Here is a 20751-nt window from a genome sequence, read left to right as displayed (position 1 = left end):
TGTTTACATAAAGTAAACCTGCTCCCGAGCAGGTTTACGCTTACGGCTCTGTTGCTATGACAGCAAGTCCCGGATGAGCTTCGGGGAACCGACTGATCCAGGATCACGCGAAATCGTCAACAATCTAATCCGGCTAACCTACTTAGCGAGGTACGAAGAACGGGCCCCAGCTGCTAACACTGAGCCTAAAGACCATTTAAAACTGGTTCTTTGCTCAAGAGCACAGAAATCACAACCAAGTGTGGCTGCCATGAAGCAACAAGGAATAGTACAGCACATTACACCTGATGATGCTGCTCAGGTCCAAATGTTTAAAGTTCCACCTTAAAAATAATTCACTGTTATTGATAGATTGATTATTGATCAACAGCAGCAGAAATAAACTGACAGGAAACATCTTTAAACTCTAAACAGAATGCGAAACCAGGCCAGCAGAGTTACAGCTCACTGCAAACAATATTTTACTGATATTGGCAACATAATGGAAAAAGCTGCTGATGCTGTCAAAGCTTTAATAATGATTCTGCAAATATTGGACCAAATCTGACAGAACGAATTCCTGAGTCACTGCCATCAGCAGAGAAATGTTCCTCACAGCAGTGGGAAAAGGAATCATTGAGACTGTAAACATGTAAATATAAAACATGCACTGATTGTAAAGAAGGTCATAGAAGGAATCTCAGAGCCACTGACATACATCTGCAACTTACTGCAACTTATACGGGGCAATCGTGGCTCAAGAGTTGGGAGTTTGCCGTGTAGTCGGAAGGTTGCCAGTTCGAGCCCCGGCTTGGACAGTCTCGGTCGTTGTGTCCTTGGGCAAAACACTTCACCCGTTGCCTACTGGTGGTGGTCAGAGGGCCCGGTGGCGCCAGTGTCCGGCAGCCTCGCCTCTGTCAGTGCGCCCCAGGGTGGCTGTGGCTACAATGTAGCTGCCATCACCAGTGTGTGAGTATGTTTACATGAGTGTATATATATCTTTAAGTTGTTTTAAATAAATATATTTCTGATGGACGTAACAGGAAGAAAAAGTGTCGACTACTACTTACTGTTAGTTAGGAAACAGGGGGGTGGGGTTAAATAAGCCGATGCTTCTTCCTGCTGAGTTATTTGTGATTATTGTTTGACTTTGTTTGTTTGTCTTTTTTTCTCTGTTGTTGTTCAGAATAAAGATACAAAAAACAAAACTGACATTTGTTTGATGAAAGGTGAAAGGTCATTGTCAGGTGAGCTTTAACCTGCTGACCATGCTGTCCGTAGTATTGCCGTGAGCACGCTCTGACATGGAGACATGGGGTGGAGCGACGTGGAGCTCTGATGGTGCGACGGCTCATCTCAAACATGTTTGCTGACCTCCGGCCTGTTTTGTGCCGGCGAGACGACTCTATGAATAACTGAGTGGAAAGAGGAAGTCAGAGCGACAACTGACTCATCTGACTGCTCATCCATTTGTCTGTCTGCAGCAGGAACAACACCACCATGCTGCCGCCGCTGCACGCTGTCTGCGTCCTCTCAGGTGAGTGTAACCTGTAGGTCAGGGTCGCTCAGAGCTCCTCTGGGCTGTGGATGTTTGTCTGAGACTGCTGGACCTGGATCCTCACAGAAAAGTCAGAGTCTGGAATTAAAGCAGCCGAGGAGAAAATCTGTCAGGATCAAACTTTTCATGTGTCCAACGCGACACGGACGCTTCTTGAAAGCAGTGAGTTTACAGACGGAGGCCACAGCAGTCATTTAAGGAGGACCTGGTGCTGTCAGGACTTTTTGTTGTTTGGAAAACTCGAAGTGTTAAAGTTTTACCAAGAGAAACTCCAGACTGTGGGAAAGATGAGACCACAGACAGAGCGCTGGACGGACCACAAACACCTCACACCTGCAGGTCGTCAGTGGACACGCTTGAATCAGTTCAGTTCAGCTTTAATTATACAGCACCAAATCACAACAACAGTCACCTCGAGGTGCTTTATATTGCACAGTAGCTCGTACAATAATAGATACAGAGAAAAACCCAACAATCATATGACCCCCTGTGAGCAGCACTTTGGCGACAGTGGGAAGGAAAAACTCCCTTTTAACAGGAAGAAACCTCCAACAGAACCAGGCTCAGGGAGGGGCGGGGCCATCTGCTGTGATTGGTTGGGGTGAGAGAGCCAATAAAACCATTGATGATTTGAAATGATCCCAAAGCTGTCCTCGGATTGGTCAAATCAAACCTCTAAGTTTGTTATCCGGTCGTTAAGTGATGACGCGACGAATCCTACTTCCGGGCCTAAAGTAGCCTGCGTTTAATATGGCTTTTGTGTTGTTAACATGTTTAATGTTTTGTATTTTCTTCTATTTGATCTCAAAAAGCTCCTAAAACAGTCAGTGATCACTGTTGACCTCCCTCGGCTTTTATTACCGCTAATCATTTATTTAAGCTCAGTTTTTAAAACCTTAGGATGTAGCTACAGCCCAGCCCATGCAGCAGTATATGAATGACTAACCTCGTATTGTGGATGGATTATCTCAGTTGTTCTCCTGGCTGAAGTTTGGTCCTTTTACAGCATCCTGCCATGCGATTACATTTGTTCCTGACCACCGAGAACACTCACGTTAACTTTTATCGAGTGGAAAAAAAGTTAGCTTGTTTATATTATGCTAACATAGCTGTGTCGCTAGCGGTCACGTAGCACATCATTATATACCAGCTAGCCCAACTTCAGTAACCCTACAAACGTCACTGCTGTTTAGTTTTCTGTCTGCATTTATGTTGGAAGTGATAACAGAGCTGTACGTTTGAATTTGTTTCCAAAACCCCGCAGTCAGGACATGCTATATTGTATTTAGATAGAAGCTAGCGAGCTAACTCCCTGCTAACTTCTAACTCCGTTACCGGTAAATGTCATAAATTCCGTTTTCATGGATGCCTGGATGTTAAACTCGATTGTTACACCTGGTAGAGCAGAACGCTGATCATTTTATTAAAGATGAAAGACTTTAGACAGTTTTTCAACTCTCAGTAATGCCATAGTGATCGTTTGATATATGGACCTGCAGCGGAGTTTAGGCCCAGACACGGCTAGTGACGTCAGACTGAACAACCGGATAGAAAAAAAATCCTCCTGGATGTAAAGGGGCGTGGCCTTGCTGTCAGTGTTAAGCTGAGCTTAAATGTGTTCATGCTAACATCTCCTGTAATTATGAGTGATCAAAGGTCCTGAGTATGAAAGTGAGGTTTCTCAGATTGACACGTTTGAATGTTTCTCCACAGCAGCCTCACGTTACCATCAGCAGCCAGGAAAACAGATTTCTGTCTCTGACCCTAAAATGAGTGAAGCAGACAAATTAGACCACAAAGCTTTGAAAGGTCACGACCCCGCCTCCTCAGGTCGCCGTGAGGTCTTCGTATCTGCAGATGATACGTTTTCTGTGTGTTTGCGGTAAAACGGCTCCGTGATCATTACCTGACAGAAGAACGTGACGCACCTGTCACAGCATGGCTGGCTGTAGCTCAGGTGGCAGAGCAGGTCAGCCACTAATCAGAAGGTCGGTGGTTCGATCCCAGGCTGCCTCCTGGCTGCATGCCAAATGTCCTTGGCCAAGATACTAACCCCATGTTTGCCTACTGGTGGTGGTCAGAGGGCCCGGTGGCTGTGGCTACACTGTAGCTGCCATCACCAGTGTGTGGATGACTGAATGTAGTGTAAAGCGCTTTGGGGTCCTTGGGGACTGAGTAAAGCGCTATACAAATGCAGGCCATTTACCTGTCTGAAAGCTCGCTCGGTTTGCCGCTGCGTGCTCTGAATATTCATGAATAAGAGTTCAAAAAAACACGGCTCACATTCTTTCTTCCTGCTGTTCGTTTTTAAACCGTTTCTGATTTCTGGGGCTGACTCTCAGTGTTTGCAGCTCGTCTGGAAGCCTCGGCGCTCAGCGGCGAGCCGTGACATCGTGTCTGCTGGAGCAGCAGCTTCAGTCAGACTGGTGATGATGGTTTCCAGTATCGGCTGTCCGCTCTGACATCATCAGGTGTCTTTTTAACTCACTCCTGTGTTTGTCTTCCTGTCAGCGCTGACCTGTGTGTCAGCGGTCACCATGGAGACAGTGGTGGGCCACGTCGGGACAAAGGTGATGCTGCCGTGTCGCACAGGGGCGGGCAAACAGGGCGGAGTGGAGGTGTGCTGGGGGCGGGGCAAACCTTCACTGTTCACCTGCCACAACGCTGTGATCAACAGCGCTGCAGCCCGCATCACCTACAGGAAGTCACAGAGGTGAGCGCAGGTGTGCGTCCCATCAGAGCAGACTGTAGCTTCCTGTCAGCACGTGGAGTAAAACCGGCCTTCGTCCCTCCTGTGCAGGTACTCTGTGTCTGCCTCCTCCTCCTCTCTGTCCATCTTCCACTCACAGCCGTCAGACTCGGGTTTCTACCACTGCAGAGTTCAGGTGCCCGGACTCTTCAACGACCAGACCTTCACTGTCCACCTCATCATCCTCAGCAGCCGTACGTCCACACACGCCTGTTCAGAGCGCTGAAAACAACATGAAAACCTCAAAGTGTTTGTTTGTCTTTCGCCTGCAGCTCGCTCTGTGGCCGTAACAGAAAACACTGAGCTCTCAGACGGGGACCTGAACGCACCGCACACCACCACAGGTACCGTTCTCTTTCTCACTGCATGTCTTTACACTCATAGAAGAGTCGCCCCCTGCTGGTCATTAATAATAATAATAATAATAATAATAATAATACATTTTATTTGAAAGTGCCTTTCAGAGCACTCAAAGTCACTGTACACAGTAATGAAAAAAGCAACATAAAAGCCAGCAGTTTACACAATCATAAAAGAATAAGACATAAGACACAGTTCGGACTTAAAGAAAGAGAAGGAAGAGAAATTATATTTTAGTGTTCGTTTGGAGCTTCAAGAAGCTGCTCGCTGATGCTTCATGCTGTCAGTACAGGAAGCTGTTTGTGTGACGCGGCGTTACCCTGCAGCTGTTGCTAACGTGAGGTCACAGCCGTGACCCTGTGAGCGTCACACAAACACGTCCTCATGTTCAGCATCTTTAAATCTGAACACAAAGTGCGGTCAAGTCAGACGTAAACAAGCATCATCTGTTGGCCAGGTCACATCGCCCAGGAGGCAGGAAGTGACATCACAGGAGACGACACCACGCAGCCAGTGGTGGCTCTGGTTCAGGTACAAACACTTCATGTTTATGTGTTGATGTGTTATGTGTTTCTTTGTTTGTTTTTATTTGTATTTGTTTGTTTGTTGACAGTCAGCTGAGCAGCAGGTAAACGTTCTGCAGACGTTTGTTGGAAACACAGTGAGAGCTTCCTCCCTCGTCTTCATCCCAGCTCTGCTGCTGACCGCAGCTTACAGTCAGTACACACACACACACACACACACACACACACACACACACACACACACACACACACACACACACACTGCTTGCACACATTTAAAAACAGTTTTTGATGTTTTTCTCTTTTCGTTTTTGTCGAACCTGTGAAACAGCGCCACTCTCCTATACGTTCACGTTGTGGTTGAAAGCGGTACTGCAGCTGTGGTCACAATAAACCTTCACTGTGGAGAAGTGGTAAACAGCGCCACCCACATACATGCAGTCATTTAGTGGTCACAGCTGGTACTGCACAGTATGAGTATCCCCGCGGGAGACCGGGGTTCGATTCCCCGACCGGGAGGCGTGATGTTCTTCACCTCCATTATTGACTCTTGTAAAGCTGCTGCTTTGTCGAGACATGAGCATAGACACTTCTGTGTTCATGACTCAGCTGACTGCAGGTTTCCAACATTATAAACACTCCATCTGCATAACTGCTGAGACTAACACTGGGTCAGCTCGGGCTCATCGTTGATCATTTACACACTGTCACACCTGTTCAGCCAATCACATTCATTCAGGGCCTGAAAGCTGACAACCACCACCCTGACCCCTGACCCCGTTATCTCTGACTGAGGTTTAGTTTTTGTTGAACTCAGAGAAAGCCTGGATCTGTGACAGGAAGTGTGTTTGTGTTCCTGCAGGAGTCTGGAGGTCCAAACAGGAAGCAAAGAGGAGGCCAGACCAATCAGAGAAGGAGGAGGAGAGCAGCGCTGTGTGACACCGACCTGATTATGAAAGTGTTTGAATTCCCATCTGGAACATCTCGGAAAGCCTCAGTCGAACGTTCTCTGCACAAGAAGCAAAATAAATCTGCTGCACTCACCTCAGGAGTGATGTCACTCACGTCACAGGTGGACGCCCTCGCCCCTGAGTGACACGTGTCCTCTGTGAGCTGTGACAGGAGCGATGTTTGTTAATAAACTCCATCGTCAGACTGTGCTTAATGTGTTTAATAAAGTTTTCATGTAAACAGTGAAGAAGTCACTCAGTGTAACTCAGGTAACTGACTCCGCCTGTCTGACATCATCAACAACGTACCTTCAGTCAGCTTTTAGCCTCATGCTCGGTCTGAGCTCCAGCAGGTCATCTCCACATGTCTACCCGCCTAAATGCTGAGAGCAGGCCTGTGATTGGCTGATTAAATATTTGGACTAACGGTGTACCCAATAAAGTGGCTGCTCTGCCTGTTTCCTTGTTCTTGTGCTTCACACAGTTTGCAGAACTTTGTAAGGAAGCTGCTGATAACAGTAAAAACGTTGGCTCAGGTCTCACCACGCTGAGCTGTCACTTTATTAGGTACACCTGTCCCACAGCAGCAGCAGCTCATGTGGAGCTCAGAGCGACCATCAGGACAAAGATGGCTGAACAGGTTTGTTGACGTCACGCAGGCTGCTGTGCTGGGGTTTTCAGCTCCAGGGTTTACTGGGAATGGTCCAACATGAGGAAATCTCCAGTGAGCAGCAGCTCCCTGTGAGAGGAGCATGTCACAGCAGCAGCTCCAATACCAGAGTGTGCAGGAGAGCCTCCATTGTCAGCATCAGCAGGACAGCTGTGGGTCAGTCGGAGAGGGTGGAGTGTTTGAGGTGTCTGCCCCACGCTCTGATCTCATATTATTTGAGCCTGTTAGCAGCACAGCTCTCAGCCTCATGGCCATGCAGGCTGCAGACACCTGTCCACGTCAGGCACGAGGTACAGAAAACACCTGTTAGTTTTACATGTTTTATTGTTTTTATTCACTTCCGTTATTTTTTTATGAGGTTGCATGTTTGCTTTTTTGTTTTTGTTTGTTTGGTTTCTTAATAAGTGAAACGATTTCTAAACTGTCGAAATGTCCCCTCCTGCTGTGATCAGCTGTAGTACTGCTGTCAGACAGCAGGGGGCAGGCCGACCATCGTAGTTATGTCATGGTCACTTTCAGGTAAGACACGTTGTGGATAAAACGAGTACTGCAGGATTAGGAAAAGAATTACTCCTCGTTAGTATAGTGGTGAGTATCCCCGCCTGTCACGCGGGAGACCGGGGTTCGATTCCCCGACGGGGAGAAAATCTTTTTCACCTCCGTGATTCACACATACAGACCAGAACAGGCTCTTGTTTTTATTGGACAAACACACTGTGGAAGCTCCGCGTAATGCTGGGCAGACACTGTGCGACGTTTGGCCCGTTTTGAGTCGTGCGACCGTTTTGGCGATCGGCCCGATTTTGGCCTTCATCGTGCGTCGTGTCGTATACGTGGGGTAACGAGACGCGATTAACACCTCACGACCAGCTCCCGATCATCAATGGCTTGATTTGAAATCCTCGCGACCGTCGTGAGGGTGTCAGCGCAGCTTCTCACACTGCGCACGCGCAAACACAAGTGTCAGCGAAAAAGACGGAGCAGCGGTGCAGCCTGTGATCGGGACACAAGCGACGGAGGCACAACTTTTGTGGCCTCACAAAATGATCACGACCACAACGACCGTGAAAATAGTTGGATCTACATCGCTGCTCAATCACAGCTGATCATGTTTTTCATCAGCAATTTAGCAAAGCTGGTGGTGTGTGTGTGTGTGTGTGTGTGTGTGTGTGTGTGTGTGTGTGTGTGTGTGTGTGTGTGTGAGAGACAGAGAGGGAGAGCGATAAGCTTCATGTTATGGACGCACAGTGTGACTCGGGTCGCATCAGAGCATCGTGACCTATGAACTTCTAACCCCTGCGAGTCAATCGTGCAGTTTGAGCAGAAGCTGAATAACACGACTGAAAAAAATCGCGCAGTGTAGCCCAGCATTAGACAGCAGGAGAAACAGAAACACCAGGTGGAGAAAATAACATACAGTTAATCACTGAAAGAAAAGTCAGTGAAAAACTATGTTAGAATAAAATTGGCTTCACAGAGTAAAATAAACGAGTTCATTATACTTTATAAGAATAATAAAACAACATAAAAGTGAAACCACACAGAAATCAGAATGAGGTCAAAATAATCAGCACTTAATGATCGATCACAAACTCATCAACTAATAATTTCTTTATCATTTCAAGTCAAACTTTATTGTCATCTCTGCTGTATCCGGTTACATCAGGACAAAAAACAACAATAAACAGAAATAAAAGAAGAAAATAAATATACACTTCAGACTAAGAGGACTGAGAGAAATTATAATTTAACATTTACAGTTAACAGTGGTTTAAAGTGACCAGTGCAGCAGCCTGTCCACAGAGCAGCATTCGTCTCACAGAAGCAGTGGTGTGGAGCACATAGACTCAGCTAACGGAGTGTGTGTGTGTGTGTGTGTGTGTGTGTGTGGGTGTGTGTGTGTGTGTGTGTGTGTGTGTGTGTGTGTGTGTGTGTGTGTGTGTGTGGGAGTGTGTGTGTGTGTGTGTGTGTGTGTCTGTGTGTGTGTGTGTGTGGGAGAGTGTGTGTGTGGGAGTGTGTGTGTCTGTGTGTGTGTGAGTGTGTGTGTCTGTGTGTGTGTGTGTGTGTGTGTGTGTGGGAGTGTGTGTGTGTGTGTGTGTGTGTGTGTGTGTGTGTGTGGGAGAGTGTGTGTGTGGGAGTGTGTGTGTCTGTGTGTGTGTGAGTGTGTGTGTCTGTGTGTGTGTGTGTGTGTGTGTGTGTGGGAGTGTGTGTGTGTGTGTGTGTGTGTGTGTGTGTGTGTGTGTGTGGTGGGGGAGCAGGAGAGCTGGTGGTGAGTTCATGATGCTGATGGCTTGTGGGAAAAAGCTGTCTCGCAGTCTGGATGATCGGGCCCCCTGGATGGGAGGAGGGAAAGGAGTCCGTGTGAGTGCTGTTAACAGTCTCTACCGTGGAACCGTGGATGCTGAGCGGTGTGTGGGTGGAGCGAGTCTTCCTGAAGCCGACGATCATCTCCTTGCTTTTGTTCACATTCAGTGTTAGGTTGTTTTCACTGCACCAGAGCGCCAGCTGCTGAACCGCACATCTGTACACTGACTCGTCGTTGTTGCTGATGAGACCAACCACGGCTGTGTCGCCAGCGAACTTGTTGATGTAGCTGGAGCTGTGTAGGGCGGCGCAGTCGAGGAGGGTGAACAACAGAGGGCTGAGAACACAGCCCTGAGGAGCTCCTGTGCTCAGCCTGACGATTCGGACGGACTGAGGCGGAGGTGAAGTGCAGTGGAAACAGCATCCTCGTCGACCTGTTGGGCTGGTGTGCAGACTGCAGCGGGTCCAGAGCGGAGCAGGTCGCTCTTCACATGTGCCATGACAAGTCTGTCGAAGCACTTCATGATGATGGGGGTCAGGGCGACGGGTAATCATTCAGGCAGGATCCTGAGGATGTCTTTGGCACTGTGGTGGTGGACTTGAAGCACGCTGGACGATCATCTGGCTCAGTGATGAGTTGAAAATGTCTGACATCGGCCAGCTGATCAGCGCGGTCTCTCGGCACGCGACCTGGGATGTTGTCTGGTCCAGCAGCAGTGAGAGATCTCACGCTGCAGGCAGACAGATGGTCTGGTCGGTGGTGGGGGGCGTGGCTTTCTTCGCTTGTGTATTGTTCAGGGCATCAAACTGTGTCTCAGGAAGTGCGGCATCTCCATCACAGCTGCTTGGAGCTTGTACTATGTGACACCTGAATGCCACAAACTGTGACAGTCTTTGTGTTGTGGACGCTCTGGATCTTCTTCTTCAATTTCTTTTCTGGATGATTTGAAAATGATAAATTTAAGATTTCATTGGAGATGTTCAGTGTTTTCATTTGAGTCTTTTTCAGATCAGCTGATCAGAGCGCAGCTGAAACTTTATGTATAAATAGACCCTGTGCACGAGAAAATGCTAACTTCCTGGTTTGAGGCTGGGCGTGGGGTTGTACATTTCCGGTAGCTTTACTTGCTGCAAAGATATCCTCCACAATCATGTCCAAAACTCAAAAACGGAAAGATGGCGTTAAGTTACAAAGAGCAGGAGGTGGGAACACTCACCGCTGCTGTGGGCGGTCGTGGCTCAAGAGTTGAGAGTTCGTCTTGTAATCGGAAGGTTGACTGTTCGAGCCCCGGCTCGGACAGTCTGGGTCGTTGTGTCCTTGGGCAAGACACTTCACCTGCCACCTACTGGTGACTTGTGTGGACTTGGTACAGCTAAATATCCCAGAATGCATTTCATCCAAAAACTCAAACGCTGCAATGGTGGACGAGCGAGGCTAAAAACTCTTAAATATTTCTGGGTCACAAAATAAGCTTTTAAGTTATTTTCAAGCGAGAATGTAGCTGTGTAAACTTCACATATCTGCTCGATTTATCAAGATATCACATATTTCCAAACGCGCTCCGATGTTTTCAGAGACGTCTGTGACCCGCCAGCTCCACAGCAGACAGCGAGGTCGAGAACAGCGGACTCCCGGCACATCGTAACACCGCCGTCACTCCTAAAACGTTGTCATTAACGTGGCTTCACTCCACATCAGCCGCTTTGCTAAAACGCCGGCGTCGGCACATGAGGACGCTGTCAGAGCCCGTCAACGACGTGGATTAGCTGCGTATATACGAATGTGAATCGCGTGATTGGCTGGAGCAGCCGGTCACTCACTGACTCACACTGCAAAACAGACTTTTTACGTGTTTATTTTCATTTCAATGCAGGTTCGGTTTTTGTGCGCAGAGACCGTGCAACAGTACGTGACTGCAACTGCGCGCAGCTTAGAGGGAACGTTAGTGATGAGTCTTCCCGCCGGTCACGTGGGAGACGGGGGTTCGATTCCCTGACTGTGTGGGAGTGGCCTGAGTGAAGAGGGTTACTCAGATTGACGGGTGGGCAGAGATGTCAAACGTACGGCCTGCGGGCTGAAGAAGGGACGGGGGCAGACGTTCTCAGGCAGCACGTTTTGTGTAACGTGACGGAACAAGTGGAAAAAAACGAGCATCAGGCTGCGAAGCTGAGCGCAGACTTTATGAAGCTGGATCAAGTCAGACCTGCTGTTATTGGCCAGCCCTAAACCTCGTGTGTGTCACGTATAGACGGGGGTTTGATTCCCTGACAGGCAGCTGTGCAGGTTGGAATTTATCAGTGACAGACACGTCTCACATGAATGATCCCTCTGTGTCAGATCCACGTCGTAACTCAGTGACCAGAACACATTTTAGACCCAGACGTGAACCCGGCGCGGACCTGAGAAACGTAACAACAGCGCCGGGGTTCCCTGCTGTGGTCAAAGGTGGTACTGCAGTGTGTGAGACGCTACGACTAGGGCTGGGTATCGTCACTGATTTCTAGAATCGATTTAATTCCGATTCACAAGGTCCCGAATCGATTCGATCCACGATTCGATTTAATTCGATTTAATTCGATTCTATTCGATTTAAATCTGGGAAATTTTGACAGTCAGAAATATTATAATTCAGATCAGTACATTTAGAAAGAAAAGAAAGAAAGTGTACTTTATTGGTCCCGGACTTGTGCGTAACAAGCAAACGAATAATGAAGAAAGGGAAACTGTTCTTGAAGTACAGAGAGAGAGAGAGAGAGAGAGCTGTGCATCGCGGTGGAAGCAAAACAGTAAAAGTCAGAGTGAATTCATGACGATGTTTATGTGAAGCTTAGTTTGGATCTTCTTTTGCTGCTGGTTCGGTCAATATTGTTTGGAGAGACATCAAACTAACAGCTTTAGAATCAGCGCATAAAGGGCGTGAACACAAAGCGCCGACAGATCAGAATCAGCGAGCTGTGAGAAAGGTGACATCTCACTGATTCTGATCCGCGGGTCGCGCTGTGTGTCTAAGTCTTTGTGCAGAATCCGTGTTCCTGCTCTCATTTACTGTCTTAGCTGTTTGGTGGTTGTTGAAATTTTGTGAGATGTCACCAGAGATTCTGGCATTTCGGGCAAAATAAATTTATATTAAAAAATCGATTCAGGATTTTAATGAATCGATTTTACGTTATCCAAGCCAGAATCGATTTTAATCGATGAATCGATTATAAAAACCCACCCCTAGCTACGACCTCCCACAGGAAAATGTTTTTATTTTAATGAAACATAAAAATGAAGCAAATTATTTCCTTTTTTCATTTCTGGAGGCTGAAAAAATCTTTCTTTAAAATATGTGTCATGAGTCCAGCTGCAGATATTTCTTACAGCGGGCTGTCAGAGGTGAAAAAGGGAAGTGAAAGCATCCAGGGTGTAATCACACTGTGCTGATGCTAAAACCAGACATGAAAGCACAAACACCCCGATGAGTCAGAATGCTGCCACCACCGTGCTTCACTGCGGGGGCGTGGCCTCTGCCGTCTTCCTCCAACCACGAGCAGCGTCTCAGCTCGTCTGGCCGAAGGACGCTTCAGCCTGCAGGACCTTTGTCCTGCTCGTCCTTCAGTCTGGCTGCAGGCGTCTGTCCAGCTCACCTGAGACCTCTCAGTTTGTTCCTGTCCACGGTTCAGTGACGTCTTCTTTAGGACTAAACCTCCCACAAGTGTCTCTCCAGTAGTTCTGGACTGTTTGCAGACTCTGTGGCTGAGGCTACGTCCACAATGAAACACGTTTCTGTTTAAAAACGCAACGTTTGGCCTCCTGTCCACACTGAGACGGCGTTTTCCTCAAGGAGAAACGCAGCGTTTTGAAAACGAGTACATTTCAAAACGGAGCTGTCGTCGCAGTGTGGACACTCGAACACGCAGACTTTCTAAAACGATGATGCATTTTAGTCATGTGATGCAGTCACGTGACCAAATCAAACGGAGGACACTACACAGCAGCTGTTTTGTTTGCTCTCAGCTTTGACGGCCCTGTTACAGATCTGTGCTGCAGACAGCTTTCCTTCAAATCTTTAATTCTCACTTGAGTTTGTGCTTTGGACCGTTTCAATGTGGACGCACGGCTCTGTGAAAACGACTGGAAACGCTAGCGTGGACGCCGTTTTCAGATCTATCCGGCCGGTGTGGACGTGGCCTCAGTGTGTAGTCGTCCTGATCCTGTTACCGTGTGAACACAAATCACTCTCAAGGAAACTGGGATGTTTCAAATTCTCTGTCATTACAATAACAGGTCACATGACTCGGGCTTTATATTTGATATGAAATGTGATATTCAACACTATGAACGTGATCGGTGATGAAAGACCTGCGGGAGCAAACACTGAGCTGTGGGTTAAACTCTGTCGTCGCTGAACCGCCGCAGTTTACCTCCAAGCCCCGCCCACGGCGTGGAATCATCATATCTGTAAAAGGTGAAGGTTTTTAGGAAGGAGTCACGAGAGAACACGAGCTGCATGTTATTGATGATGAATAAACCAGAATTATTATTTTAGTTCAGCAGATAAAAACGTCATCAGGTTATAAAACAATGAAATAAACACGAGTAACGACAGTCATGTGATCATAAATCATCACATATGATCTGTAAAAGCCAAAGTAGTGTAAGTAATCAGAGTAAAAACAGACTCGTCTGACTGAGCACAGTAAACCGAGAGCTGCTCTCTGATTGGTCCCTGCCTGCTGTGTGTGTGTGTGTGATGCTCCTGCCGCAGCAGGGCGTGTGGTGCTGGTTTTTACGCGTCACTTCATTTCTTGCAGCGTGCAGCTGTGGTGGCTGTCAGCAGCTGTTGGAGCTGCTCTGAGGCGCATTCAGCTCCGTCATGAAGCTCAGGCTGCTGCTCGCCCTGCTCTCAGGTAACTGCTGGCTCTCTTCCTCTGAAACTCTGTAAACACAGAAACTTTAGCCGCTCTGATGTCACTGCTGCGTTCTTCTTCTGCACTTTTGTAGCTTTAGCCTGAGTTTGCAGGATGAGTCTTGTTCAGACTGCAGCGAGTAAAGACGAGGAGCTGCTGTGGTTATTACTCGTGACAGGGCTGAGTCTCTGTGGTAGAGACGTGCAGAGGTCTGAGGACGAGCTGCTGGTGTTGTAACAGCTGTAACGTGGGCTCGTTCCCGCTGACCTCCTGCAGGCTTACAGGCTGAGGTCAGCGAGGGTCAGAGTTCAGGTCAGAGGTGACCTCTCCGATAGTCTGACCTGATCTGAGCAGAGTTTGGATCTGATGTAACAAAGCTTTCCTGTGTTTCTGTTTCCAGTCTGTGAATGTGACGGCAGCAGGGTCAAAGGTCACACAGGTCAGAACGTCACTCTGCCCTGTAAATATGACAGGAAATATCACGGCGCTCTGTCAGCGTGCTGGCAGCGAGGAGAAATACCAGCCAGTCGCTGCTCCAATCCGCTGATCTCCACAGATGGACTCAGAGTGTCAACCAGAGCTTCCAGCAGGTATGAGCTGCTGGGCCGACTGGAGGACAGAGACGTCTCTCTGACCATCATGAACCTGACAGAGGGAGACGCTGGACGATACGGCTGCAGGGTGGAGATACCCGGCTGGTTCAACGATGAGAAGCATCACTTTGACCTGAGCGTCGCCACAGGTGAGTCTGCAGGTTCGACCGAGCTCACGTGTCGGGATCATCGTCCTGAACCATCAGCGGCTCTCTGAGGACGACTCGTTCATGTCGCTGACAGCAGCCCAGAGAAACACATCTGTGAGATCCAGATGTTGATTCACAGCTGATCAGACGCGGAGTCAGCTCTGATGCTCGTTGTGTTCATGTCATTGATCTGTTTCAGACGCTCCCACGGCCCGCACGACAGACACGCCCACAGAGTCGACGTCGTCCTCTCCGACTGAAGGTGACGACAGAGCTGCCGTGAATCTGTTTGATGTAGCGACAGAATCTGAAAGCAGGAAAAAGGAGAAATTCAAATGAACTCAGATAATCCAGTCAGGAGCTCTGAGGTGAACGGGTGATGAAGGTGACGATGACCTACAGAGACCAGCAGCGTCTGTGTCAGTCAGAGGAAGTGCAGGTGTAAAGTTTTCAGTTAACTTTATTGGACACTTGAACATCGACGACGCCGCAGTGGACGACCTCTGTGTTTGTGTCTCGTGGGTTTCGTACAGTCAGACGTGTCAGGGTCAAATGAGAGCGCTATGACATCATCCTGCTGCTGACACGCTGTCCTAAAAATGTCTGCTTTCACGTCCCGCAGGTCATGTGACCTCCACAGAAAGCCCCCTGACGGCCTCCTCCGGGGTGAAGCGCAGCCACGAGGTGAGAAAACGAACGAACGCTGTGAAACGTGAGACGTGACGCCACCGCCACACGAAGACGAAGCTCAGCACGAGCGCCACACTGATGTTCTGAGCAATGAAAATATTATTTGAACAGACTGCACAGTGCACCCTCACTGTGATTGGTGGATCGATATCAGCAGATAAGTTAAACAGGAAGTAAAACCAGACTGTTTATAGACCCTGATGATGATGAAGATGATGAAGTCAGATTATGACTTGATGTCTCGCTCTGACAGTTTCTTTGTAGGTTTTGAACATCAGTCTGAGCAGTGATTGGCTGTTCCTAATAAAGTGTCAGTGTTTGAGCAGACCGCGGGCCTCGCTGTGACGGTGATGTCGTGTTTTTCAGGGTTCGCAGACGATGGCGCCTCTGATCGCCGTCCTGCTGGTCTTCGTGTTTCTGCTCACGCTCGGTGGACTCGTCGTCGCCGGTGAGTACGAGAATAAACCCGTCTGTTCTCACGGCCTCGAAACATCGAGGACGGCGACCGTGGTCGGTGTGGCAGCGGGTTCTTAATCCCGCCCTGAGCGTCAGTGATGCAGGAAACATTTATTAGTTTGAACTGTGTTTTACTCTGTGACGCACGGCGAGCTCCTCATCACGTCGTTTGTGTCTCTGCAGTGAGAAGACTGAAGCAGCTCGTCAGCACGTGAGTGAACTTCCTGTTTTCTGAATAAACGCCGTGTCTGAGCGCCTCGATCGCCGCTGATGAACCCTGAGTCAGGTTTGACCTTCGTGGGGTCTCGGCTCGCGGGCCTTCGGCGCGCTGCGATCATCTTGGCAGCGTCTTCTCACGACTGAGCGCGCTCAGACTGAAACTCACAGATAAAGAAACCCACAAACCACGCGGGCGATTTCAAACGAAGGCGAGCTGAGCAGGAGGTTTCAGGTGGCGTTGAGATGCTGAGCGAGAACGAAGCAGCCTGATCGTTAAAGCCCAGCACGCAGGCCCACGGGCCCAGATGTGTCCACGCTGCTGTCACAGCGCTGGAGCAGAAAGGCGGAGCGTCACGGCCGAGGCTGTGTGCAGCGGGCTGGCAGCCATGTTCCAGCGCAGTCGCAGGGTCGCAGCAGAAAGAGGAACTCGAGGATGTTTTATGCACGTGTGACAGTCATGAACGGTGACCAGACGACAGGAAACAGGAAGTTGAGGTTGTGGTCGTGCAGTCATAAAAACTTTAAATAAACTTTAAATACGTGTAAGTGAGGCAGGTGGAGCGCACAGCTGCGGCACATCTGCAGAACACCTGAGCTCGTCGTTCATCATCGTTTCCATAGCAACGCTCTTCACATCTCCTGGGGTCCGGGTGACGTACGACCAGCATCAGGAGCTCCACCCGTGAGCCCGCTGCAGACTCCGCCCACCAACCGCAAGAGTTTCGGTTCCCTGCTGCTCGGCTTACCAGAAGCTGCGAGCGAGGAGAGGAAGCTCTGAGGTTTACACCCTGCCTCCTCCTCATCCTCGCCCGGCCGAGCGCCCCGCGCTGAAATGTCACAGCCTGAATTAGAGGGTCACATGACCGCTCAGCCTGAAGCACGGCGTAACCAGCGTAACTCTGTGACCTTTCAGAGTCTGCTGGGACTCGTTTTTAAAGTTTGAGGCTTTTACTTTGGAAAATCAAACTCGTGATGAAGCAGGAAACGGATCCACGCAGCAGAAATATAAACGATCATCGCCGACAGTGTCAGGTCACCAGTTTATGATCAAACGTGTCCGACACAGTCGATCGGCTGCCATGGTTACCATATGATCAGTCATCGTTTTTTATTCAAATTCATCTCAAAGGTTTTAAAGCTGACATGTCTAATGAGAAGCTGGAGCTTCTCTACAGGAAGTCTTTCACTGTCCACAGGAAGTCGCTGTGATGATGAAACTGATGCTCTCCTGTCTCAGCCCTCAGGAGAAGGTCGGCCCGGGTCAGCAGGTCCAGTTCAGCTCCACGGCGTCCACTCTGCAGCTGCAGAGCTCCACCGTGGACAACATCTACCAGATGGAGAGCGACGGTGATGGCGGCGATGGCGGCGATGGTGGCAGTAGCGATGGTGGCAGTAGCGATGGCGGCGGCGGTGATGGAGGTAGAGGAGAAGATGGGGGAGACTATGAGTACTGCCCCTGAGGTCCCACCCACCCGCCTGGAGGCAGGATGATAACAGGAAGCAGGAGCGTATCTCTGATTGGACACTTTGCTTTGAAAGCGTCCAATCACAGAGCTCCGGGTGTGCAGCAGGTGTAGTTGCTGCCTACAGATACAGCGAGCTTTTATTCTGATAGGTTGTTTTTTCAGAGTTAACCTATAAGTATCCACAGTGACACAGGTGACCCCGCCCCTTTAGACACCCACGAAAGTTCCCTGTAAAGTTTTAAAGTTTTGTTTGATGTCTTGTCATGTGACAAGCGAGGGACTCGTGACAACACGTCCTGTCTGACACGTGACCTGAAGCCGTCAAACTGAAGACGTTCGTCAGATTTTTATTGTGACAAACACACATAAGGTCATGTGACGTGCTTGTCACACGGCACCAATCATCTGTTTTCTTATTGATCAATATGTTTCCTGATGTTGTTTAAACAATAAAAGCATGAAAAATGAGTGAAATTGTTCAGATTTGGCTATTTCAGTCTGTCCTCACACGGCGAGTCGCGTCCTGATCTCTGAAGCTCCCCGCTGGAGCCAATCAGACGAAGCACGTCACGGATGGGCGGAGCTCCTTGTGATGTAAATCTGATGGTCAGTTTTCTGCAGCAGCTTGTTGAAGGTGCCTCAGCTCTGAGTTTAGGACATCAGAGCGACGTAAACATGGCTTTCTAAATATGGAAAACATTTCTCGTGTGTGTCTCCTCTGTGACATCGCTGACAGTGGGAGGGGCTATTTTTAATTAAGCTTCAGTGATGTAAGTAAGTAAAATGTATTTATATGGCACATTTCACAGATAGAAATCACAAAGTGCTTCACAATAAGATCAGACATACAAGTTAAATGAATTAAAAGCCCGTTTGTATAAAAATGTCTTCAGCTGCTTTTTAAAGGAGTCAGCAGAGTCTAGACAGAAAAGCTCGATCCCCACGTGTTTTAAACCTGGTACGTGGGACCACCAGTAACCTCTGACCTGAAGACCTGAGTGCTCGGGATGAAGCATGAGGTTTCAGCAGGTCAGAGATGTACTGGGGAGCTTCACCGTGCAGAGCTCTAAAAGTTACAACTAAAATTTACCCAATGAAGAGAAGCCGAAACCGGAGCAATGTGTGACCTCTTGTTTGTACCAGTTAAAGTCTTGCCGCTGCATTCTGAACAGACTGAAGGCGATCCAGAGCTGATTTGTTGAGACACGTAAAAAGACCGTTACAATAATCCAAACGAGAAGAGATAAAAGCACGAATCATCTCAAGTTCTGCCTTTGACACCAGTCTGAGTTTAGAAATGTTTCAGATGATAAAAACAGTTCAACAAGTTGTTTAGAGTGTTTCTCCCGAGACGTCGAACTGTCAAATATATAATATATATTATATATAAAGTTTCTGACTGAAAAAACTGATCTGCTGCTTAATTTCTGAGAGCATGTGATCAGGTGCAATAATCAAAGTTTCTGTTTTATCTGCATTTAACTGGAGGAAACTGTCATTTAACCATTGTTTGATTTCTGACAGACAATTATTGAAACATGACAATTTATCAAACTCAGAAGCTTTGAAAGAACAGTACAACTGAATGTCATCAGCATTGAGATGATAAGAAATGTTATTGTAATGTCTGATAATGTGGCCTAGAGGAAGTATATACAGCAAAAAGAGAATCGGACCTAAAACAGATCCTTGAGGTGCCCCAGAAGGCAGAACTGATGCTTCAGACAGCACCTGATTCATACAGACAGTAAAGGATCTCTCAGATAGATGCGACATAAACCATTTTAAACAACACCAGTAATCCCAAACAAGTCCTTCAGCCTATTTATCAGGATGCTGTGATCAACAGAACCAGAACGATGTACTCTCCAGAGTCTGCTGCCATCAGAGTGTCCCCACACGCTTTAAGCAAAGCGGTTTCAGTGGAGTGCAAATGTCCAGAACATTGTTCTTCTCCAAAAAGTTGTTAAGTTGTTCTGCAGCTGTTTTTTCCAAGATCTCTGACACCAACAGTCATTTTGATATTGGCCTGTAACTGTAAAGAGATGGGTCCACATTTGGTTTCTTTAATATTGGTTCAACAAGAGTTTGATTACAATAGCTGGAAACTGAGCCAGTATGAAGAGAAGTATTCATTATTTCCAGAATACAGAGGCCAATAGAGTCAAACACACTAATGAAAAATGATGGAGGACGTACATCGAGGTGGCTTGAAGTCAGTTTCATCTGACCAAGCAGACACTGACGTCCTGTAAGGTGACAGGAGTAACAGAGGAGCAGGTATCAGCAACGTGTCAGTGTGATACTGGGAGGAGGATGGAGAAATATTAGACCTGACAGCAGCGACCTTATTAACAGAATAGTTTAAGAACACTGCTCTTGCTCTTGATGAAGGCGGTCGCACTTTTCTCCTCCTCCTCTCCCTTACCTAGACTCATGTTTTTTGTATTACTTTTCCCTGGAACACTCTCTCACAGTCTGTCTCTAAAACCTAAAAGAGGAATTATGGATTTGATCAACTGGTCTCTGAATGCAATTGACACCCCCTTGTCAACAAGAAGTCTGGGCTCGGGTGAGCCTGAGTGCTGAAGATATCTACCTATGAACCATGATAACAGGGTTCTGGCTGATCGGAGCTGGCTTGGCCCTGACTTATCGGAGAATTAAGAAAGCGGAACCGGCTGTTGAAACCCCCCCAAGGCTGCCCGCTGGGATTGAAACGATGGGACGAGGCGTGAGTTTCTCAAAATGGGCTCATTGACTCAGCACGGAGAAGATCTTGGAGAGGCTACGGCTGCTGTGAATACTCAGAATAAGATCTCTGACTGCAGACTGGATACATCTCGGGGAGGCTCACTGCTGCGAGTTCTCAGAATCGGCTCCTTGAGCACAAGAAATGACAACATCACAGAACGCAAGTATGGTGAAGCTCGCGGCTCTCCAACGGGAGACTGAGAGACCAGTGTTGGACTCTAGAACTGCTTTGAAATTCATATGAGCTGTTCGCACTTAAGTAAAAACCACCATCACTTCATGCGGCTATCCCTTTGGCGCCAGCTGTGGTCTCAAGGCTGGAGCTGAACAACAACACCCTGATAACGACTGTGTTTAGACTGTTCCCCCCATTCTATGCAAGGCCACCTGGGTTGGCTGGCAGACTGTTTACTTAGCCTGGCAGGACGAAGGACACT

General features: G+C 48.1%; 2 protein-coding genes and 1 non-coding gene across 3 annotated transcripts; all 3 read left to right on the top strand.

Moving 5' to 3' along the window:
* Window positions 1-798: 798 nt before the first annotated feature.
* LOC146661386 (hepatitis A virus cellular receptor 2 homolog) lies at window positions 799-6445 on the top strand. The gene is made up of 7 exons (XM_085421555.1): window positions 799-1516; window positions 4049-4250; window positions 4338-4480; window positions 4559-4630; window positions 5104-5177; window positions 5260-5362; window positions 6033-6445. Exons 1-7 carry the CDS (start codon window positions 1480-1482, stop codon window positions 6107-6109), a joined length of 708 nt encoding a protein of 235 aa, XP_085277681.1. The 5' UTR covers window positions 799-1479; the 3' UTR covers window positions 6110-6445.
* Window positions 6446-7361: 916 nt separating this feature from the next.
* On the top strand, window positions 7362-7433 carry trnad-guc (transfer RNA aspartic acid (anticodon GUC)). Its single transcript has one exon. It is a non-coding gene; the product is annotated as a tRNA-Asp (tRNA).
* Window positions 7434-12832: 5399 nt separating this feature from the next.
* LOC146661384 (CMRF35-like molecule 2) lies at window positions 12833-18016 on the top strand. Its single transcript, XM_085421539.1, has 8 exons — window positions 12833-13545; window positions 13892-13987; window positions 14388-14729; window positions 14929-14991; window positions 15352-15413; window positions 15786-15867; window positions 16059-16086; window positions 17332-18016. The coding sequence occupies exons 2-8, from the start codon at window positions 13954-13956 to the stop codon at window positions 17552-17554; spliced, it is 834 nt and encodes a 277-aa protein (XP_085277665.1). The 5' UTR covers window positions 12833-13545; window positions 13892-13953; the 3' UTR covers window positions 17555-18016.
* Window positions 18017-20751: the final 2735 nt, after the last annotated feature.

The sequence above is a fragment of the Rhamphochromis longiceps genome, linkage group LG10, assembly GCF_057381845.1.
Source record: "Rhamphochromis longiceps isolate RC_006_pf linkage group LG10, R_longiceps_female_GT1.1, whole genome shotgun sequence".
In the NCBI taxonomy this organism is placed as follows: domain Eukaryota; kingdom Metazoa; phylum Chordata; class Actinopteri; order Cichliformes; family Cichlidae; genus Rhamphochromis; species Rhamphochromis longiceps.
Note: the sequence above shows the minus strand (reverse complement) of the source record. Positions and strands in the feature narration are given on the sequence as shown.